Source organism: Aphelocoma coerulescens, chromosome 8, assembly GCF_041296385.1.
Source record: "Aphelocoma coerulescens isolate FSJ_1873_10779 chromosome 8, UR_Acoe_1.0, whole genome shotgun sequence".
NCBI lineage: Eukaryota > Metazoa > Chordata > Aves > Passeriformes > Corvidae > Aphelocoma > Aphelocoma coerulescens.
In genome coordinates, this window is record NC_091022.1 from 22847063 (window position 1) to 22869997 (window position 22935).

A 22935-nucleotide genomic window follows, 5' to 3' on the forward strand; every position below is an offset into this window, starting at 1 on the left:
TCAAGCAAGGGGTAGTTATTCTTCCCCTCCTTGTGTGAGGACATCACTGGTTGCTGGCTGTACCCAGCTCAGGATAAGTAGCTAATTAAGGTTGGGCTTCATAGCTGTATAATATTCCCCTGCAAATAAAGCCTTGTAGCCTGTGTGAAGCTGTTCATGTGGATCTGAGCTATGCAAAGCAGTAACTAGATCTCACAAAGCTGCAGAAGCAGGTAAGTGATGTTTCCCTTCTCCATATGGAGAGCTGGACTGAGCAGCCCTGGACTGGCAGAGGCTCTCTTGGCTCAGCTGTAACTGGGTGGGTTTGGGAATATTTTGAAGAGGCTTCATGGAGAGATTAATCCCTGAACTTAGTGACCGTGGGCTTTCAGGACTCTGCATAACCTGACAGACAAGGATCTTCAGTGGCTCCTGCATTCCATGGGCTCACAGATGCAAGCTGTGGACCACAACACCTTTCAGAGAGCAGGTGTGGGTGGAAGGCAGGAGTGCTGGTCAGCCATGTCCCTTGCAGTCCTCATGTGGAAGAAGGGTCCTGTGCCCACCCCAGTGATGGCACATCAGCAGGGAAGCAAGCAGATCCAGCACAAGTGAAGGTGAAGATGGGAAATGACTAAGGAAAAGACATTTCTAGAGTGAAGCATGAGAGGAGGGGAAGGATGTTTTGTAGGTCCTCTCCTGCTGCCAGGTCACTCTTGCTTCACTGAGAATAGGAAAAGGGAGGCCAGCTAACACAGGCTGCCCTGGGGAGGGGGGCTGGCTGTGCAGGGCTCTATCCTAGTGAGCCTTCCTGGTAAGCCTTTCCAAGGCAGGACAGGCCACAGTGGTGCTCCTCAGCTGCTCTAGGGTGCTTCCCTCTCTTTTCCAGGCTCTCCATCAGCTGTATTATGACCCAAACATCGAGAACAAGAACTTGGCTCAGAAATGGCTGATGCAGGCACAGGTGTCCCCCCAGGCATGGCACTTCAGCTGGCTGCTTCTCCACATGGACAAGGTGCCTGAGATCCAGTACTTTGGTGCCAGCGCTCTCCACATTAAAATCTCCCGTTACTGGAACGACATCCCGGCTGACCAGTATGAGAGCCTCAAGTCGCAGCTCTTCACCCACATCACGCGCTTTGCCAGCGGCTCCAAGATCGTGCTCACCCGGCTGTGCGTGGCGTTGGCCTCCCTGGCGCTCAGCATGATGCCAGAGGCCTGGCCCTGCGCTGTGGCAGACATGGTGCGCGTGTTCCAGGCCGAGGACTCCAACGTGGACGGGCGGGCGCGGTGCCTGGCGCTGCTGGAGCTGCTGACGGTGCTGCCTGAGGAGTTTCAGACCAGCCGCCTTCCGCAGTACCGCAAGGGCCAGGTACGCAGCGTCCTGGCGCAGGAGTGCGGCTCTGTCTTCCCTTTGCTGGAGCAGCTGCTGCAGCAGCAGGACTCCCCGGGTTTCATCAAGCAGAAGGTGCTGAAGTGCTTCTCCAGCTGGGTTCAGCTGGAGATCCCGCTGATGGACTGCGAGAACCTCATCCAGGCAGCTTTCACCTCTCTGCAGGACCCAGAGCTCTTCGACACAGCAGTGGAGGCTGTGGTCAATGCCATTTCCCAGCCCGATGCGCAGAGGTAAGGGCAGCGTCTCCTGTGTGCTGCAGGCTGGTGCTCCTGGTCATCAGTGGGGAAACAGGGTGGGAAGGAGAAATCTCAGGCTTTTTTCTAGCTATTGTTGGCTCCAAAGGTAATGATGACAGGGTTTGGAAGTTGGAGAGAATCAAAAGCAGTTGGAGGCTGTTAGTTTCTCATGGTTGGTCCTGGAAGGTTCTGTGCTGTGGTTGACTTGTAGGGACCATGTAGTCTTGGGCAGCTGCAGCCCATGTCCACTCTGGCCTCTCAAGCAGAGGAGGATGAGTGCTTCTGGCTCCTCGTGTCAGATCCTGCAGCAGCCAACCAGAGAGCAGCTGTCCGACTCCTGCCAGCAGGAGTTCAGAGACCTTCCTCTGCCTTGTGCTGCTGGTCCAGCTAAGGAGCTGACTCAATGCAGAGATAATAAAACCAGTCTGTCATTTCTTTCCCTCCTTCTGGCTCCAACAGCTTGTGCCAGCCAAGGACTCATCCTTTGTCTGTGGCTATGGCTGCCCCTGGAGCAGCTGAGCTGGGAGCTGGGGCAGGTCCTGCTGGGGCTGCGCTGTGGGGCTCCAAGCTTGTCTGCTTGGCTGCATTGCCTGAGCTGCTGTCAGCTCTCGGGACCAATGCCTGCAGAAGGGACAGGACATCTCCGTTCCCGTGGCCACATCCCTCCTGGCTGCTTAGCAACCTTCCTCCAAAGAGGAGGGCTTCCTTGAAGGTTGGGCTGAGCTGCTGCCACTGTGAATCCCTGTGCATCGCTGCACATCGCGCAGGCTCCAACCCTCTGCAGCGGTGGGAATGATGCTGCCACTGCAGTTGTGAGCCCTAGTCCTCCCCTTGGTTAAGGTCAGGGGCAGCCTGCATGTTCCCCAGCCCTAGGGCAGCCTGGGGGTATCCTTTTCAATGACAAGGAGTTTCATCTGGGGACTGCAAATCCTGGTGCACAAAGGGACCCATCAGGATTTTAACGTGTTGGTGGATAGGGGGAGGGGTTGCCTCATTTGCTAGTGTTTATAAAGTGACCACAAGCTGTTTTTTCTTGTGCCTGGCAGGGGCTGTGGACCAGCCCAAACCCTTATAGCAGGTCTGGGGCAGAAAGTGAGAAGGTATGAGAAGGTCCCCTGCAGTTCCAAAATGTTGGACTCTGTCTTCCTGCTTTTCATTTCCCTTAAGTCTCAGAAGTCCCTTGGCCATGATTCCATACCTGTGTGCAGGAGCCTGGCCCTGCAGTGCTGCTCTTTGATTGCATTAAAAAGCTGAGTTTTCTGTTGAGCTTTCAAAGTGAATTGTGGTGAGAAGTGTGGCTGACAGTGGGGTTTCCTCTCTGCTTCTGTGCTGACCCTGCCATGCAGTTTTTGGCCTCATTCAGACCTACCATGCTGGCTGCTCCCTTACAGAATCTTCAGTACTTGCTCTCCATCCTTCTTCCTAGAAACATCATCAGCCATGCAGAGCCCCCTCCTGTCTGTAGGCGTTCGGGGAGAGGCCAGGACAGGACAGGCAGCTGGCCTGAAAGGCTACCCAGTGTGTGAGCCTGGTGCAGCTCCTGCCCCAGGGTGTGGGGACAGCGGTGGCATTGTCTCAGGGGTGCCCTGCCAGGCGGCGTGTGGTGTCGGCTGCTTCCCAGCCCTGGTGGGCGCTCTTCTCCCCTTTGTTTCTTGTGTCCAGTATCCTGTGTTCTTCCTCCTGCCTTCCCTAGTGCCAGCTGTCCCACCCCTCTGGCTTTGTCACTCAGCCAAAGTGGATCTAGCTCTTCCCAGAGCCCCCAGGGAGTCTCCTGACCTTTCTGTCTCTTACCTTGATAGTCTGGGAGATCCCTGCTGCTTTTCAACTCCTCTCTTCCTCCATGGTCTCTCCTTTGTTTCTGCAGGGCCCTTGGCTGCAGGCTCAGAGCATTCTTGGCGATGGGCTGCTGCCATGGTCCTCTCCAGAGTTTATTAGGGCATTGCTCCATGAGAGGGTTGGTTTTGGGGCTCAGCACTTTGCCATGGGTTCCCTGAGTACTTTGGGCCCTGTGTCTTTCCCCCCTCGCTCCCTCCCGGCTGTCTTCACTGACGTTGCTGCAGAGGTGATCATGCAGGTGTGCTTCTGCCACCAGCAGAAGGCTCAGTGGCTCATGAACTTGGCTTCTGACTTTGAGGGTTAGATAGCTTGTGGGTCATCTTCCCAGGGAAGCACCACCTTGCAAGGCAGCTCTCCTGCTGCAGCACCTGTGTCCAGGTGGAGAAGGGCAGATGTGACCTCCTGGGTAAGGACCACGTGGCCCTGTTGCTGCCTCACTCTTGGGTAAGTCACTTGTGCTGGCAGCTCCCATTTCCCTGCTTACAAGGAGCAGCGGGTGGTTTCCTGCCTCTGAGGTGTTACTAGAGATGATGCTCCAGAGATGTGTAGGTGCAAAGTGTTTGATCTCTATACCTGCCAGGTGGGTGGGAGCCCTGTGCATCCAGAGAAGAGGGTATGCCGGGTGTTGCTGGAGTCTTGATGCTGCTCCTCTGTTAGGACATGGCATTCCTGAGAAGAAACCTTGGAGGCTGGACTAGGAGCTGGCACTGGAGCATCCCTGAGCACACCTCTGCTCCTGAAGGTGGTGGGAAGCTCCTGAGTTGTAGAAGGGGAGGAATGGAGATACTGTCACATCTCATTTGCAGAGGAGAGGCTTGGGCTGTATTTGCCATCTCATTTGAGAATTATCCCCTCAGCTAAGTGGGTCAGAGAGCTTGGCAGCACGTGCTGCAGGGGGAGAGCTGGCGTGTGGAATTGGCCATGCTCCTGTAGTGCAGTGGGTAGTGTCGGAGCAGGGTAGGGCCCTCCATGTGGTGTATGCTCGTGGTGTGACTTATGGAGCGTGGATTTTTGGGCAATGAGTCTCCTCTCTGAAAGCAGCTGGGTGTTGCTGCAGTGGTGGAGCTGGCAGGATTGAAGGTATCCCTTTGGGATTGCCTGGTGTATAGCCAGCCCATCTCTTTCTGGTCTTGGCACCTGGTGCTGAATTTTTGAAGAGGAATTTCACTTGAAGAGTTTTCCAAGAGCTTCATTAGAAACAGGTTTTTTAATAGGATTGGGTTATTATCTCATCAAGTTGTGGTTCAGGTTTTGGATCAGGAGGGATGAGATTGTTCCATATTCCTGTATCTCCCCTCTACAGGTTGTCCTCCACACTGGTGCAGTTTGGGGAGGGTTGTGGGAAGAGCAGAAGGAGGTGCTGGTCCCACAGAGGGAGCTGCAAATGCTGCAGTTCACTGGGCTTTGAGAAGGGACCAGACAAACTCAGGAAAGCAAAATTTGCTGAGCTCTTAAACACCAGGATAGCAAATCTTACTCAGGAAGGCTAAGACAAATCACTGCAGGGAACTACATGGGCAAGAGTTACCATGTGCCTGCCATGTTCATATACTCTTTCACAAACATTCACAGTTTTTGGCTGCTGGAAACAAACTGGGCAGCCAGGGGCTCACCTGAGCCAGGATGCTTTTGTCTTCTGCCTGACAGTAGTGTGGAGGGTGGGAAGTGATGGCTGGCAGCAGGGCCAGCAAGTGCAGTGTCTGCCTCCTGGGGCAAGCTCTGCACCTGGTCAGGGATGTGGCATCACCTGGTCCCTTGGGCTGGAAGCAGCACTGACCAGGTGGAGTGACCTGGAGCTCCATGCTTCTGGATATGGAAGAGGGCAACTCAGCTCTGGCTGACTTGACCGTGTGTCTTGGGTGACTGGTTAAAACAACTCATCCAGAGCAAGCATTTCCCTCCTGGCTGGGGACCCTTGCATCCACAGAGCAAGATGCTGCTCAGGAGACGCAGTTCACCCAACATTTTCTAGAAGTCTTCAGTAACATGGGATTGCAGCATGGAAGCAAATCTAGGTGGTTATCTCTGTTGGCTGTGCGGGGATTCCAGAGGATCAGTTCAGGTCCTGGCACCTGCACTGTGAGGATTTCAAGGTAACCAGCAGAAGAAGGATCCTTGTCAGAAAAAGACAGAAAAGTCATAAAGCTGTAAAAACGTCCCTAGGGTAATGTGAGCCCAGTGCTGTGGAGGAAGGATGGCTTTGCCTTACACTGGAGCAGTGCAAGGTTCCCTGTGCCTTTTTGTCTGGGCACTGCCCTGGCTCCCTTGGGCCTCCCTCCATGCAGCATTGGTTCCCAGGGAGAAAAGCTGTTACGTTTCCAAATTCTCCGTCATCACATTGCCCCCATGCTGCCACATGCATCACTCATAGAGGCTTGAAAATGGTTTATGCAAAAGTAAATCCTTTGCTTTGTGATTTTCTCTGGGGGAGAGGGAAAGGGGAGGGTGACCCCCAGCAGCACAGAGGGAATGTTGGGATGACCACTGGGATTGTAGACACCTTGTTTCCTCTGTCTTCTCTGGCTGACCCACAGAGAAAGCTGCCACCACCAGCACAACTCTGTCCCTGCCGTGGTGGCGCCAATGGCTTTGTTCTGTCCTAAGTAATCCATAGCAAAAGCTGCCCTGACACTCCGGGGTGGATGTGTGGCTGTCCTGGTGTCAGCACTCACATCTCTTCCCAGGGTAGGCACAGGAGAGCTGGCATCATGTGTGCCTCCCACTCCAGGCATCCTCAGCCCCGCACCTGCGTGTAGGGGGCGGGCAGAGAGCGCAGGCTGCGGCTGCAGATAACACGCCTGGGCGGGCAGGGAAATGGCAGGGAAAAGGCAGGCTGCTCATCAGCCTCCAGCACGGCCTCTCTCCGGGGGCCCTGGGCTGCCTTTCACCTTGGCTGCCTCTTCCTTGTTTCCTTGGTTACCATCCCTTACAGGCATCTGAGGGGAGGCTGATGTGCAGGATGGGATGTGGGAGAGCTGTGCTGCACTGGGCTGTGGCAGCCTGGGAAGGTGGGGGCCAAGGGATGTGCCGGGGGCCACCATTCTCCCTGGGTGGGAGTCCCCAGTGGTGGCTGCCCAGTTCATCCCAGACACGGCGCACAATCTGGATGCGCCCAACCTGGAGAGTCACGTGGTTTCCCGCTGGCAGCTTGGACTGCCTCTGTGCAGCTCTGAGGGCTGTGAGCACGGTGGGAAGAGCTCACAGGTCTGCCCTCGCTGCTGTTTTGCTCCACATCGATGGCTGCTGTGCGCAGGCACAGCTCACTCAGACTGGTTGGGGCAGTGGCAAGTTGGGGGTGCTGGGAGCCCTGCTGGCAAGTGTGGGTGGGCAGAGGCAGGGGCCCACACTGTGGTGCAGTGGGGGATTTGCACAGAGCTGGTGGTCACTGGCTCAGCACTTCTCTTCACTTGCAGAGGCTCTGCTGCAGCAGTGCTTGGGGCTGCAGCTCTTGTCCTAATGCCACAGGCTGCAAGGAGAGTTCATGTAAGCAGTGAGGGCTCCTGCATACATCCTGTTGCACAAAGCAGCCTTCAAGTAGGCAAAGCTGGGCAGGAGCCCTGGGGTAGCATCAGGAGGGATGGACAGCATGGCAGCCCATGCCAGGGAGGTGATGCCTGGCACTGATTTAGGCTGTGCTTGCAGATATGTGAACACCCTCCTCAAGCTCATCCCGCCCGTGCTGGGGCTCCAAGAGCAGCTGCGCCAGGCGGTCCAGAGCGGGGACATGGAGACGTCGCATGGAATCTGCCGCATCGCTGTGGCCTTGGGGGAGAACCATTCCCGGTGAGTGCTGGGGATGGTCCCCAGGAGAGGGAGTGAGCTTGGAGCAGCCTGCTGTTCTGCACATGCTGCTTTGTCCAGGGCCTATCCTGCACCCAGTGACATGTGTCAGGGCAGAGGAGTTGGGCTCATGGCAGAGGTGCCACTCTGACCGTGCCCTCTGCTTCCCAGGGCCCTCCTGGACCAGGTGGAGCACTGGCAGAGTTTCCTGGCCCTGGTCAACATGATCATGTTCTGCACTGGCATCCCTGGACATTACCCCGTCAACGAAACCACCAGCTCTTTGACGCTCACCTTCTGGTACACGCTGCAGGTCAGTGGCCATTGTGGACAGCCTGCCTGGGCTCTGTCCTCCAGGCACAGCCAGAGACACCAGTGCATGGGGCCTGGGGTCTGGCCTGGATTTAATATGTCCCAGGGATTTCTGATGTCCCCACTCCTTGCCCTGCACTTGCAGCTGGGGCAGGGCACATACCTAGGAAATGCTGGCCCTGTGGCTTTTTCTGCCACCAGTCTTCCTTAGAAGTGTGAGCCATCCTTTAAGGGCCTCATTAACAAAACTAATTAAAACTTCGTGTTAATTTTTTTTTTCCCAGCAGCAGACCTGGTTGTTTAGCTCCTTGCAGCAGGCAGGAACAAGGGCATGGCTCTAGTGGCTGCCCAGTGTGGGGTCCTGCTCCCAGGGTCAGTGTTCCCTGGATCTGCAGAGCAGGCCTGCCACGCTGTGCTCTATTTTTAGCTCCAGTTCATCCCTCAGCTCCAATCCTCTTGCAATGCAATGTGGCGTGGGCAGGGCAGGGCGTGCAGTCAGTGCCGTGCCGGCAGCTCCTCTGCTGAGTGAGGCCAGGCTGAGGCTCCCATCACCTCTTGCTGCTTCTCCAGATGGGTCTGAGATTACAGGCACAGGCAGGAGAGCACTGTGCTCAGGCAGCTCTCTCACAGCAGTCTGAGACACGCATGCTCCTGGTGCAGGTGTGCTCCCGAGGATAGGACATGGCAGGACACTGCCACCCCCTGTGACGATGCTGTCCAAGGGTCAGCCAAGCTTCTGGGGCTTCCGGCATCTTGCCTCCGGATAATGCTGCCACTGCAGAAGGGCACAGCATCAGGTGGATCTCAGGGAGCTGGAAATGCAGCCTCCAAGGTGTGACAGGTCCCACCAGCCCTTGGGAGATGTGCCTGAGTCCCCTATGCAGGAGGCATATTAGCTCCGTTTTCCTTTCCCTGCAACACTGATGTATTTATTCCTCCTCCTGCCTCCAGGACGATATCCTCTCCTTTGAGCCAGACAAGCAGGCAGTGTACCAGCAGGTCTACAGGCCTGTCTACTTCCAGCTGGTGGACGTGCTGCTGCACAAAGCCCAGTTCCCCTCCGATGAGGAGTATGGCTTTTGGTCTTCGGATGAGAAGGAGCAGTTTCGGATATACAGGTACAAGTGGGAGGTTTGGATTTGCTTGTCAGGCAGGTGAGGATGCAGGGGCAGCATTCTGCCACCCTGGAGACTGCTGTAAGATGAGCCAAGGAGGGACATAGAGGAGATTCCTTCCATCAAGAGTTGTTTTGCCTATGGTGGTACTATGAAAATGAGCTGGTGTTTTGGCACAGCACCAGTTACCCTGCCCAAGAGGCCATGGGATCGCTCTGTTGGTTGGGGCAGTGTGCCTGTATGGGCAGTGCCTGTGCCTTACTTGGCAGCAGGAGGGAAAGTGATGTGTCCACACGTGGAGCTCTCTGCGTGGGATGGGGACAGCATTTGGAGACAGCCATGTTCTCTGCAGGGTGGACATCTCTGACACGCTGATGTACGTGTATGAGATGCTGGGCGCTGAGCTCCTGAGCAGCCTCTATGACAAACTGGGACGTCTCCTGACCAACACGGAGCAGCCGTCCACATGGCAGGTGAGCAAGGGGACCTGGGTGCCAGGCTGACAGCTACCAGCCCTCGGGGACCTGTCCTCGCCATGGGGCATTGAAAGCAAAGGGACATGACAGGGGTGAGGAGCATAAGCAGCTTGCCAGCACACATACAGGCTCTCTGGGGTCTACTGTGGAGAAGAATAGGTCTTCTGCATCCCTGTCCTTAGTGCTGCCCAGGGATCAGCCTCTTCAGCTACTGCAAGGGTGCTGAGCTGGTGCCTGGAGCTGAGGCTGGGTTGCACATCAGGGCTCAGTGCATGGCTCTGACAGTGCCTCTCCCACCCCGGCAGCACACAGAGGCCTTGCTCTATGGCTTCCAGTCCATTGCTGAGACCATCGACGTGAACTACTCCGATGTGGTGCCGGGACTGATCGGCCTCATTCCCCGGATCAGCATCAGCAACGTGCAGCTTGCCGACACCGTCATGTTCACTATTGGTGAGCAGGCTGGGCTGGGGAGGGAAAGCCCCCCTGAGAACACACCTGCCCAGCAACACCAGTGCTGAAAAGCCAAGCTGGGCATCGCAGAATGCAGAGAGCAAGAACCTGAGGTGCAGTCCTGCAATCTGATCCCGTCTGTGTATGCAGGGTCCCTGTCCGAGTGGCTGGCTGATCACCCTGTCATGATTAACAACGTGTTGCCACTGGTGCTCCAAGCCTTGGGCAACCCTGAGCTCTCCATCTCCAGTGTCTCCACCCTGAAAAAGATCTGCCGGGAGTGCAAGTATGACCTGCCGCCTTATGCTGCCAACATTGTCGCCGTGTCACAGGTAGGAGCTGGATGCAGGTGGATGTGTGATGGTGACCTGGGATGTGCTCTATGCACACCCTTTCCTTTGCAAGGATCAGAGCAGGGGGACACAAAGAAGCAGCTCAGGGCATCTTGCTTGGTGCAGGAGATTTCTTGTCTGTTTTATTTGCAGGCCAATAAACCGATGTGGCAGGCCCTGTGTCCTGCTGTGCATGCAGAAGTGGCAGGCAGTGACAGACACGACTACCAAGGGGTCTGCTGGGGTTGCACTTGGGTGTGTGTCCTTTCCCTGGGGTTTTGTTTGCCTGTTGGGAGCAGCATCCTGCTAGCTGTGCACATGCCAGGCTGCTAGTGCCATGGCTGGGCATCTTGGGAGCCAGGGGCCCTGGTGTTCAAGCCTCTCCTTGGAGACTGAGCTGATCCCTGCAGCACTGGGGCAGCTTGTCCCATGCTTCTTCTTGGCTCTCAAGATTTGGGGCAAATGGGGCTCAGAGTCCCGAGGTACTAGGAGGATGGCTGGACTTGGGCAAGCTGCCAGGATTTTCATGGGAGCAGAGATGTGAAGGGCTCTTAAAAGCATCTCTGCTTTTAGAGCCTGGGGAACACTGTCACTTGGAATAAGGAAACCCTGGCTGAGGTTGACTCCTTGAGCCATCCCGCTGCAGAGCCCATCCAAGCCAGAAGCTCCACTTGCTGGGTGGCTGAGTGGGCTGGCTTGGGGAGAAGAATTTTAGTCCTTGCCTGTGGCAGGTTGTGGGGAGCACACAATGTTTATCTGTGCCCACACTGGTGTTAGTTGTCTTGACCTGTGTCAGTCCTACCTCCTGTTGTCAGCCCTGCCTCCTGGAATGGAAGGGCCTTTCTGCAGCACTCACCCTCCTTTTTTTCTCTCCTTTTCCCTTTGACAGGAGGTGTTGATGAAGCAGATTCACAAGGTAAGAGAGGCTGACTCACACTTCTGCTGGTTCTCCTTGCACCCCGTGCCCCCTTAGTCATGCTCAGCTGAGGACACAAGGCTGTCCCCAGAGAAGAGCTGAGCACTGCATCCACGGTGTGCAGGACCAGGAGAATCTGCTGGCTGCCTCTCACTGCGCTGCTGGGCTTCACTTCACCCACATAGGCTGGGGTTTTGCTGGGAGGGTATGTCCCCTAGAGAGGGAGGAGGAGGAGGCTTAACTCCAGCACTTCCCAGTCTCTCCAAACCCAAGGATACCATGATGACAGGCATATTTTCAAGAGGAAAAAGAAGGGAGATAAGTGCAGGAACTGAGCCCCAGCCTTGCCTGTGACTAGGACAGGGTGGCTGAGACTTGCTGTGCAAAGGATGGTGTGTCAAGGTAGGGTGAGTGATGCCAGCATGGAGATCTCTGGACACCAACTGGTCTTTCCTTGGCAGGTGCTGGGAAGAGGCCAGGTGTGCTGAAGCCAGAGCTCCTGTTCCATGGGAACAGAAGCTGTTAGGGAGCTGTTCCCCTCTCCTGCAGTGAGATGCACCTAGAGGGACCCAGATAGAGCAGCTCAGGAGCTGCAGCACACCTGGCTGGGACCCTGGCAGCTGTCAGAGCATGGGCTGTGGGCTAGGCAGTGACCTGCCCTGTTGTGTCTTCTCTGCCCCAGACGAGCCAGTGCATGTGGCTGATGCAGGCTCTTGGTTTCCTGCTTTCTGCACTGCAAGTGGAAGAGATCCTGAAGAACCTGCACTCCCTGATCACCCCCTACATCCAGCAGCTGGAAAAGCTGGCTGACGAAACGGTGAGTGCCTGTGTGCTGCCTCCATTTGGAAGTGGTTTCTCCAGCTGGCTGTAGCCCTGGGGCTGCTGTGCTGAAGCAGCATTCTTAAGCATGGGCTCAAGGGAAAGTGCAGTGCAGGGAACCCCTCTCTGGCACTTTGCCACTGCAGTTCTGGTTCCTCAGCATCCCAAAGACATGACTATGATTGAGTAGTGCAGTCTGTGTCATACTTTGGCTTTCTTTTCCCTGGCAGCCCAATCCCTCCAACAGGCTGGCCATCATCCACATCCTGGGCCTGCTTTCCAACCTCTTCACCACCCTAGACATCAGCCACCATGATGACGACCATGAAAGCACCGAGGTCAAAAAACTGCCAGTGCAGCAAGGACCCAACCCAGTGAGTAGGCTGATAGCTCCGTGTTCTCTGCCACAGCCTGGCCAAAGCCTCACTACTCACTGCAGGAGAGGGGGGTTAATGGAGAATGCAGCATGTACCAGCAAGAGGGTAGTGCTAGTGTATTCCAGCTAAAATTGCTCCTTCAGCTCATCCCACCACTCTTGAGGTGGACAGAGGTGACTTGCCTCTTCGATGCCTCTTGGCTAGGTGCTGCTCTGGAGGATGGCCTGGGTGCTGCCTGCCAACTGTGAGCTTTGCCAGGCTGCTTCAGAAAAAAGTTGTCCAGCTTTGGAGAGGGGAGGTGGTGCCTGAAGGTTTGAGTCCGGGCCATGCTTAGTCTTGAATCTCCCCAGTGCCATGGGGGCCATTTCTCTTCAGTGTCTCTTGTTCCTCACAGGTGGTGGTGGTTCTGCAGCAAGTCTTCCAGCTCATACAGAAGGTTCTCAGCAAGTGGCTGAATGATGCCCAGGTGGTGGAGGTAACCAGGCTTCACCTGTATACTGCCTGCAGCTCTGCCTGTCCTTGCTGACCTGAGCTGGGGACAGCAAAGGACAGACTCTGGGTGATGGCCTGTGAGAGGGATGTCTTCCCGGGTTATCTGGACCAGTGCTGCTTGCCGTCACCAGCAGCATCAAGTCATTCTTGTCTGTCTTGTGCCTCCATCAGCTCTGCTTCTCTCCAGTAGCTGAGGCCCTGCCATGAGCAGGGAGATGGGATCTACCCAACCTGTGTTCCCTAAGAGAACAGCTCTCACATTCTGACCTCGACCTGTATCATCTGGTGTTTGTCCAGTTTGCTCAGTCCAGTAATGCCCATATGCAGTGTCCCACCAGCCATTTCTCCCTGACCCTTGGGGAGCCTTCCTGCTGTGGTGGGAAGGGTGTTTCCTGGTCACTGGGAGCATCCTGTGCTGCAGGGCACGCCACCAGTACCAGAGCAGGTCTGAGCCCTCTGCCTGGCTGGTCCCTGTCCCCACTGCCCGCTCTTTCCTCCCCTGGGACCCATCCATTAAGCCCTGGGAGAGGTCTCCTGATGCCCATTGCTCATGCAGTCCCTCTTTTCCCACAGTCTGTCTGTGCCATATTTGAGAAGTCTGTGAAGACCCTCCTGGATGATTTTGCCCCCATGGTGCCTCAGCTGTGTGAGATGCTGGGGCAGATGTACAGCACCATACCCCAGGTCTCTGCCATTGAACTCACCCGGCAGGTATGGAACTGTGCTTGGGAGGCTGGGGGTGTGCAGGGCCAGCCGAAGCTTCAATCCTTCTCTCTCTTTGGCAGCTGGTTCACATCTTTGCCCACGAGCCTGCCCACTTCCCTCCCATCAAGGCCCTCTTCTTGCTCGTTACCTCAGTCACACTGACCCTGTTCCAGCAAGGTACGTAGGATTAGCCCGTCTTCGCGCTGGGGCTGTTGTCAGGCTTTTGCATGCATGGAGTCTGGAGGCGTCTTACCAGGAATGGCTGTTTTCACTCCTAGCTAAGCTAATTGGGGCCATCTCTGTTTCTTGGATTCATCCCAACCCCTGGAAGGTGGGTACCTTCCCTGCGGGCAACAGAAGCAGGAAACCCCTGGGTGCTCTGGGCCTCTGTACTGTTACAACAGCCCAGGCTGGGTATCATGTGCTGCAGTGGTCAAGCTGGAACTGGAGTCCAGCTTGGCAGGGAGGCTATGCCCACAGGGAGATCCCAGGGCTTCTCCAGGGGCCAGCACTGCTTGTAGTGGCCTGAAATCAAGCCCCCATATGAGCAGGAGAATGTGTGTGTGAACAGCTGGGAAATCACTTTTTCAGAGTCACTGGTGGCCACTGAGTCCCTGCTATGATGCTGAGGATGCTGGAGTTCTCCTGCAGGGCAGGGGCCCCTCTTTGGCTAACTGCCCACCCTACAAAAAGCAAATGGGGTTAGAACAGGCTCCTTTGCACCATGGCTCCCCTCAGCGTCTTGGTGACTTGCCCTGTGACAGGGACAAATGTACATTGGAGCTGCTGGCTCTCGTCCTTCAGCATTACCACAGGCGGCCCCCAAAGGGTCTTATCCTTTGCTCACAGCTGGGTGCCAGGTAGGGTGGTGCTGTCCCCCAGTCAAGGCTCAGAGCTCTCTAGAGAGGTGGGGGGAGACATGAGGAGCCCTGCTTCATCATCATGCCACGGTCCGAGCAAATCCCGCTGTGCTGAGGCGTCACTGGGGTCAGTGACAAGCGAGCCAGGCTTCCTTGGATATCAGGTTCCCACTTGTGCCAGTGGCGTGTGGATGTGTCTATGCTGGAACCCTTTTGCCTCGGTGCTGGGGACGTGGCGATGCCTCCGAGCAGCAGCAGGGACGTCTGCAGGAGGAAATGGGAGGGGACAGAGCCCGAGCTGTGCCAGCACTTGGATGCGAGCTTTGCTCAGGCAAGCACCTCTTTAGCTCGCTGTGTACCCAGGACTGTCCCCTTGGGTGGGGGGCCAGCTCTGAGCAGGGTGAGCCCCTTCTGCTGAGCCCACGTGTGGCAGGAGAAGGGGGGGATGCCTGAGCCTACAAGGGCCAAGATGTGAGTGTGCACAGTCAGATGCCAAGGTAGGGTGAGTGGTGCTGGCACAGAGACCTCTGGGCACTGAGCTGCTCTCTCCCATGAGGATGCTGGAGACCTCCAGGAGGATCCTGGACTCACCATCCTGGAGAGCATCTGGGAATGGGGTGGGAGGGTGTCTGTGCCAGGGTCTCCTGAGCAGCTGATGCTGGTGACAAGCATGTGCACGCCTGAGCCCAGCCAGGCCTGTCAAGCATTTGCTGAGGTGTTGTCGTTCACTTGCAGTTACCTTCCAGGACCAAACAGTGCTCTGAAGACACCCGCTCAGTCCCCACAGTGCAAAAGCTATAATTCTCCTTGTGGAGATGGTGCCCAGCTAGCCCCTGCTCCTCCTTGTCTTCCTCCCCAAGGACATGAAGATCTCCTCCTTGGCTCTGCAGCACCCAGGTGCTAGCTGGAGACCCTGGGGCTTTAGACCCTTTCCTTTGCAGTTTCTTTCTGTTCTTGGGTTCTCCAAGTTTCATGATTTTTTGTATGTTTTGTTTCTTTAACTTGCTTCAAGCTGCTCATGTTGCCCATCCCCTTCCCCACACACCCCTCTTCCCTTACACTCCTGTTTTCACTTGTAAATTCTTTCTGTATCACATAACTATATGATGTTGAGTTGCTGTTTGTATGATTTTTCTCTTAAGTTACATCTTTATTATATTTTAGGGCCCAGGGATCATCCTGATATTGTTGATTCATTTATGCAACTCCTGGCACAGGTGTGTTTTAGTTTCTTATTCATTCACTTTCTGTTCTCTCTCTTTCTCTTTTTAATTCAATTTAAACCTATTTTTAGCTTTCTGTTGACAACGTTTTTTTTTCCTTTTAGTTGAATATCGAGTTTCTCCATCTGTTTCCGTGGAAGTTGAAAACAAAACATTCTCCTTTAGTTCTGGGTTCACACCATCCCCAGGGCAGTGCCCTCCTCTGTAGGGCAGCTCCAGCTCCCACCCCCTCACTGTGCTGAAGCTGGCATGGGGCGCTTGGTGCTGCTGCTGCTTCAGTCACCCTTGGGTGACAGACAAATTAGAGCATTGAGTGGATGTTTTCCAACCCATTTACCTGCCCTCTGATGGGTCCTCTGGAGCGGGGAGAGGCTGAGCTGGCTGCCTTGCCCAGGGGCCAGTGGGAGGAAGCCCCTGCCCTCAGGAGCAGGCAGCTGCCAGGGTTTGGCTCTGAGCAATGTGCTTGTGATGGCATCTGGATCTGGCAAGTGCCACATTGCCTCCTGCCCCAGCAGCCTCTCCGGGTGGTGGCAGTTCCTGTGCAGGAGCTGCTGGCTCGGCGGCGCATGGGGACAGTTTGCGTTGATGTGGCACAAGGGCCGCGGGCTGGCACGTGGGCTGGCACTTGTGTCACTGCTGGCAGTGGGCAGGCAGGGCCAGTGCTATGCTGTGTGTGTATATACACCTGCCCAGTGTGCTCCTCAGCCCCCTGTGGCCCTTAAGGGAGAAGCCCCAATGTCCTTGATGTACTCAGTGTCCCCGTCAGAGATGTGTTCCCTGCCCACCTACCCACAGGGTGGGTCTGTGGTGAGGAGGGGCCAGGCAGAGTTGCTTTCTGCTCTGTTTCTGTAATGGTGAGACCTCTAATCACACATGCTGGACCAGTGGCTGTGCAGGAACACTCACCCAGGCTCCTCCCAGAGCTGTGGTAGTCCTACTCTTGCTGACAGCCCCAGGAGGGTGCCTGGCACATCCAGGTGCTAAGCTGTCAGACCCCTCTGATCCTCCCATGGATCTTGAGGGTTGGAATGGGCAAGGGGGCTGCACCTTACCTCCCCCAGGCACGGTCTTCTCCTCAGTTCTCACTGTGATGCCCAGATCCTGCTGAGACCCATTGCATCTCAAAGCCATATTGCAGCCTTTTCTTCCCTACTTTTCATCTTGAAAGATGTAACATAATCAAGGCAATCAGACTTCTGCTCTTCTTTTGGTTTTGGAAGCTGTGACCTTTTAACAAGGGTTTTGAACATGATGGTAAGGTGGTAAATGGGGTCTGTGCGTGAGGTTCTTGGTGGTGTCCTCATTGCTAGCAGGACCTCAATTTGAACACTGTGCCTAGTTTGGGGCACAACATTTCTTTAGATTTATATCAAGAGACCAGAGAGAAAAGCATCTGGGAAGATGGCCACCTTGTACGCATGGTGGGGAGGAAAAGCTGATGGGAGCCTGAGGAGCTGCATGAGTCTTGGAATGTGTAAAAGGTAATGTGCCAGTTGTAGGCAAAAAACCCTTTTCTGTTCTCCTTGAGTGGGACAATCAGTAACGGGAGGAAATCATGGTAAAGGATCCAGGTCTGACAGTAGCAAGCCTTCCTAAGAGGGCAGGGAAGCACTGGAAGATCACATGGGGAGCTGTTGTTGCGTGGAGTTCTTGAAAGGACTCAACAAGCCCACTGTTCTTGGAGGGTAGGTAGAGGTGATCCTGCTGGGTGTAAGGCATTAGGCAACTCTGAAAGACTCTCCCAAGGTTACTTGTTGTTTCTTTGGAAAATACTGAATTTCTCTCTGGCTTGGGGTCCTCCTCTGTGTCTGGACACAGAATATTTGTGCTTTCTTGGAGAGAAAAGTGCAACCACGCTGCACTTCGGTGGGGCGTACTGTGAGACCAAACACCGCCCACCCAGGGTGCTGGGAATCTGTTACACCCTGTCCTTGTGGGCAGGGTCTGCAGGCAATGCTGGGGCAATGTGCTGGCAGCTGGCCCTATCTCCTGTGTGTGGATCTCCAGACATCCTTCAGAGGCACTCCTGCAGGAGCAGCTCAGAGACACCTACTTCTGTGGCTTCTCCATCTTGGATCGCTGTGAGACATCTGACATCATGATGCCAACCTGACACTGCACACTCAAGACCTGTTGTTTTCCTGGCCTTTGTATTCGTGAAACACCATGGAGAGCAAAGGATCCCATCCCTGTTCTCCCTCTTCACACACAGAACTCAAAGTTTCCTCTTCCTTGACCTTTCTCACAGACTGATGATCTAGTGAGGTGCTTTAAAACCCATCAAGACTTGGCCTTGGCATCCCCAGTTGATTCCTTGCTCTCAGGACTTTGAGAGCTGTCTGATGGCAGAGATAGGTCCAGCCTGTCCTCTTCCAGAGGACCATACTCTGCAGTGATGCTGTTGAGGATTTGTAGGTAGGAGGATTAAACTCAGAGGGAACTGCAGATCTCTTTGGAGAGCTGTGTTTTCACCCAGCCTGCTCTGCCTGCAGACCCTTGGCAAAGTAATGCATCTTCCAGAGCAGCAGTGAATTTGGACCCAAGAGTGTGTCAAGGTGGAGACTTCCCCACTTCCCTGACCACCTGTTTTTGTGGTTGATTACCTTGGTGGAAATACCTTCCCTGTCTCAAGTTTCTCTGGTTCCTCCTTGCAGGCAGTGTTTCTGCCCTCTCTGCCAGCAAGTACTGTCCTGCCTTCTGATAACTCAGGAGAAGCTCATTATACCTGCATACCAGCTCTCTGTTGCCAGCACACAGGGAACCATCTCTCTGTGTCAAAGGATTCCTGCTGACTTTGAGCTTGGTTGCAGCTCATGGAACTGCCCAGTTGTTGCAGCTGATCCTTTTGCCGTAGTGTTAATTGGCAATCAGCTCTTGACGACAGCTGGCTGATCATGGGAGCCTGCTGGCTTAAACTAAATGACAAAGTTATCTTACTACTCAATGCAAAGGATAAAATAACCAGTCTGCCATAGGGCTGCACAGAGCAGTGCCAGCATCCTTTTGTTCTCTGCTGCTCCCTCCTTCCTGAGCTGCATGCTGGGATCCGTGCAGAGCATCACTGCTGCAGTGCCCAAGGTGAGCATCCCACCTGGAGGGTGTGGGGCTCAGTTCCACCCGTGCAGCTGGAGCACCTCTGCCCAGGACCACATGGGCACTGTGGCTGGGGCTTGCACCCAGGTCTGCATTGGCAAAATCAGGCAGGTTCTGAAGTTCGGGAACCAGTGGGTATCGTGTATACTCCCAGTTGCAGGTAGGATTTTGCGGATTTCCAGCCTGCCTTACCTTATCTACACCCCAGCCCAGCAGGGCTTCTCACTTGCACAGACCTTGGGAGTGCTTTGGTGACTTCCCCTGACAGATCTTTGGGGCAATCTGGGTGAGCAGGGCCTCACCGGGCAGAAGATGCAGGATTGACCTTCTGTGATGGTACAGACAGTGCCTGGCCAAGCACAGCCAGCTTCATCCCCCACCTCCCTCCCTTCTTGGGCTGGTCCAGGCTGCATGCAGCAGTCCTTGAGCTCTCCACCCCACCTGCTCCAGCGAGACTCAGAGAACCCCATGGAGGACATGGGTTCAGCATGCCCTTGCTGAGGCTCACTACTCCTGCCGAGCCAGCATATGTGTCCTTTTCAAAGCAAGAGGCTCTGCTCTGCCAGCTGTGGGGTCTGGGAAGTGGAGGGGGTACTGGACACAATGGCTGTGTGTTCTGGAGAGCTGCAGGAACTGGTAGTGCAGTCCCTACTGTCCTCTGTCCATGGCAGGGCATCCCTGCCATGCTTGTCTGCCTATTCAGAAATGGGCACAGAAGAAGAGCCTGCTCTGAAGACCTCTCTGGTGGTCTCCCAGCTGCTGTGGAGAAGAACACATTTCCTCTTGGAGAGCGAGTGCCTGTCTCCGTAGTGGCTGCTCATGCAGAGGATGTGGGGGGGACATTTGAAAGCATTTAAAGACCTGTCCCCATCCCAGAACATGTGAGTAGAGGTGCTCTGGCAGGAGACGGGAAAGATGGGCTGGCAATAAGAGGTCCTAGAGCTGGAGCAGGGTTCCTGGTGCTAGGAAAGAATAGCTGGACATACCTGGTGTTGGGAAAGAGTAGCTGGACCTACCTGGTGTTGCTTTCTTATGGGAGAAGCTCCACAGGGCCCCATCTTGTGGGGATAAAAAGCATCTGTCTTTACATTAGACATGTGCATGCGTACCCAGGTCTGCATTGGGCTTGCACTCTGCAAGGTGTCCTGTGGGAAGGAGCCCTCCCAATACTGGCATGATTTTCTCCGTGGTGCTGATGGAGTGAGGAGCAGATGCTGCAGTGGGTCTGCAGGAGAGCTTGGGGCACTCAGCCTGCAGCGGGTCTGGTTTGGCTGGGAGAAGCACCCTGCAGGTAGGTGGGAACCTGAGCACATTGGAAGACTGGTGCCAAATGGAACACTTTTAGCATGCAGGACTTGGGTTAAAACCAGCCTCACAGATGGGCAGGGTAGAGGATCTTGCAGCTGAGTGGTTATCACAGGAGCCAGCTGCCCGTGAGCATGCTGCTGAGGGAAAGGCTCATGGTCCCTTCTCTGGAGCTCACAGTAGGGCCCAGCAGGGGTAGTCTAGGGCTAAAACTACACCATCTCTTGCAAGCATTTGTCCTGTATGGGGCCAGCTGGACAGCAGCAGCCTCGCTGAGTGGGTATGTTGCTAAACCATTGCGCAGCCAGCAGTTCACCTTCCTGATATTGATGCCAGTTCTTCAGGAGGGATGGTGCACAGCCTGTATATACACACACAGGTATAACATGGCCCCTGATCGCCCCATGAAGCTCTCAGCTTGTATCCAGCAGGGAGCAGGTCCCTGCGATTGTGCCACCTCCACCTGGTAGAGCGATGCCTTCGGTGCCCAAAACTGAATCCTCTTTTGCAGTGCGTAGTAGAAAAGGTCAGAAAGGAGATGGGGTAACTCTGAAACCTGCTGCTCAGCTTCTTGTTTTCCAGCATCTGCACTGGGCAGATGGCTATGAACTTTCCCTGGAGAAGAAGGGATGGGAAATAAGTCTGTTTTGCTCCAGGTAGAGACCACAGGGGCAGACGGCTGTGTGTCCTGAGAGCTGTTGATTGAGAGCTGTCCCTGCTTTTATCCCTGGGAGAAGGCTCAGAGGGCAGCAGTGGCCCCACACACAGCTCACCCCAAGGGCTGCCTGCCCTGGTATGCTGCTCTCTGAGCTCCAGGCACACAGCAGGGCCGCTCCAGTGCTATGGCTGCTGTCCCTGGTGTTGCAGTGACAGCAGGGCAGGAGGCATGGCTGCCATTCCCAGTGCTTTTCTGCAGCAGTGGGTATGGTGGTCAGGAGATTGATTTGGCTGCCTAATATAGTAGGGCTCACTGAGGCAGGTTGGAAACACTTCCCATGGAGTGGAAGGTGCAAGCTGAAACATTTCCACCCAGTAACTGCTCAGTGCCAGCACCAGGGGGACCAAGTCACTGCACAAGGTGCCACAGCTCAGGGTGTTTCCAGCAGCAGTGCCTGACCTGCACAGAGGCTGGTGGAATCACTGTGTGGCATTAAAAAACCCAAGCTTTCTTGATCTCAGACTTGCTGCTCAGTAACTGCCAAGAAATGTTGGCATCTCACTGTCGTCTGGTGCAGTCTGGGGCTACTGCTTGAACCAGTTGCAGTGACCCCAGGGATGCCAGCATCTTCAGGAGAGAAGCAAAGCACACAGGTGGCTGGTCTCTGCTGAGCCCTGCATGGCTGCCCTTGTCCTGGGAGCGGTGCTGCTGCCTGATCTGCTCTGATGGGACAGGAGCCCTCTGTGTCCGAGTGTTTGCACACCACTGTGGCACCTATCCTCAGGTTCTGGGGTCAGTGGATCCTGGGTGTAGCGAACTGCCTGGCTGTTTGAATGATATTCTTGGGGAGGGGTAAAGTGATGGTTTCCTGCTGTACTGTGTGAAACTGCCGTTTGCTGTGGGTGTGCCCAGGTAAGTGTGTGTCCAGGCAGAGGCTGTCTGGGGCACCGGGTTCCTTGGAGGCTTTCTGGCTGCCTCTACAGTGCTGGGTTCATGCTACCTGTCTGTGTGCCTTGCAGGCTCTGAAAAGGAAGCCGGACCTCTTCCTGTGTAGCAACCTGGATGTCAAAGCAGTGTTTCAGTGTGGTGAGTACCATGGGCATGGGCATGTGCTCTAACTCACTCTGAGGCCAGCCTGCTCCTCCTGTAGAGCTGGACACAAAACAGCCAAGGGGTGGGGACCACAGGGATGATTTGGGATGGCAAGGGGGTTTTCTGGTTGCTAATCTGAGTGATTTTTGCCTGCAGGTGTCCTTTCTCTCAAGTTTCCTGAGGCCCCAACAGTCAAAGCATCCTGTGGCTTTTTTGTGAGTATGATGCCATCATGAAGTCCTCTCTGAGAGCTGGGAAGGCAGGAGTGGGGCTGAGGTTGGGCACGGGTGCTGCAGTGTGGAGCCTGCGCTGGCACTGAGCGGGCCTGGACTCTGTGTTGCAGACGGAGCTGCTGCCCCGCTGTGGAGAGATGGCCCCGGTGGGACAGGTCGTGCATGAGAACGGCAAAGCGCTGCTGCAGGCAGTGCTGGAGGTGAGAGACGCTGGACTTGGGCTCCCCAGGCAGCATTGGGCTCTATTCCTGAGCAGCATCCCTATGGAGCCAAGGGGCAGAGAGCCCAGCAGCATGGATGGGAGCAGGGGAGTGACAACGTGGGCTCAGCATGTTCTGTGCTCTGTGGCAGGGCATCGGTGGCCAGGCTTCCCGCAGTCTCATGGATCACTTTGCAGAAATCCTCTTTGCCTTGAACAAGCACTGCTTCAGCCTCCTGAGCGTCTGGATCAAGGAGGCCATGCAGCAGGATGGCTTCCCCTCGGCCCGAGTCACTCCAGAGCAGAAAGAGAACTTCAGCCAGCAGATCCTTAGGTTTGTGTGCCACTTGCCCTGGCAGCTGTGCCCCACATTCCCACCCTGTGGGAATGACCCCCCTGCATGGCCCAGTGCAGCACTCCTGCTTCATGTTTGTTCCCTCCCTCTGTCTTAGCAGAGAGCGTGTGAACAAGCGGCGAGTGAAGGAGATGGTGAAGGAGTTCACCTTGTTGTGCCGAGGGCTGCATGGTACAGAATACACAGCAGACTACTGAGCACCTGGCCAGGACCGCGGACGATTTGCCTGGACCAGCTCTTCCCCACAAGGAAAAGCCCCCCATCCTCCCTGCCCTGCTGCAGTACGGCTCATAGAATAACCCTCCACCTAGAATTAACCCACTCGGGACACTCCTCAGCTAGATTTGGTGGCCGCATCTCGGTGTCAGCATCTTTGTTTCCCCCAGCATGCTCCCTCCTCGCAGGGGACAGGAGTGCTGGCTGCAGGAGGCGGTGGCGGGGCAGGGGAAGCCTGGGCAGGACTGCCCCAGCACGGGCTGCTCTGTCCCCGGGCTACCAGCCCTCCCCAGCCCTTCCCCGTGGGTGCCCATGCCCCGTAGCGGGGAGGCTGCCCTGTGCCTGCAGCAGTGGCTGGCTGGGCAGGGGGAATTTGCCCCCTGCTTGTTTGTATGTGTGGTTGGGAGGGGGGAGGCCCTGCACCTAATTATATTAAGAATATTTCTATGTTGTGGCTGTCATTACTGCAGTGCCCAG

At 55.4% G+C, this 22935-nt stretch overlaps 1 protein-coding gene across 2 annotated transcripts in view; it reads left to right on the forward strand.

Annotated features, from left to right (window-relative positions):
* IPO13 (importin 13) overlaps positions 1-22905 on the forward strand; it is a 31506-nt gene extending 8601 nt beyond the window's left edge. Inside the window, exons 2-20 of one of the 2 annotated variants that reach the window (XM_069023185.1) lie at positions 869-1605; positions 7090-7230; positions 7399-7540; positions 8491-8657; positions 9007-9127; positions 9436-9583; positions 9734-9915; positions 10805-10831; positions 11514-11648; positions 11881-12024; positions 12422-12502; positions 13093-13230; positions 13305-13401; positions 15249-15301; positions 21383-21449; positions 21612-21670; positions 21799-21888; positions 22040-22221; positions 22340-22905. In XM_069023185.1, coding sequence (XP_068879286.1) covers positions 869-1605; positions 7090-7230; positions 7399-7540; positions 8491-8657; positions 9007-9127; positions 9436-9583; positions 9734-9915; positions 10805-10831; positions 11514-11648; positions 11881-12024; positions 12422-12502; positions 13093-13230; positions 13305-13401; positions 15249-15301; positions 21383-21449; positions 21612-21670; positions 21799-21888; positions 22040-22221; positions 22340-22439 — 2811 coding nt within the window. In that variant the 3' untranslated portion in view covers positions 22440-22905. The remainder of the gene's footprint in view (positions 1-868; positions 1606-7089; positions 7231-7398; positions 7541-8490; positions 8658-9006; positions 9128-9435; positions 9584-9733; positions 9916-10804; positions 10832-11513; positions 11649-11880; positions 12025-12421; positions 12503-13092; positions 13231-13304; positions 13402-15248; positions 15302-21382; positions 21450-21611; positions 21671-21798; positions 21889-22039; positions 22222-22339) is intronic. The other variant, XM_069023186.1, reaches the window with a different exon arrangement.
* Positions 22906-22935: the final 30 nt, after the last annotated feature.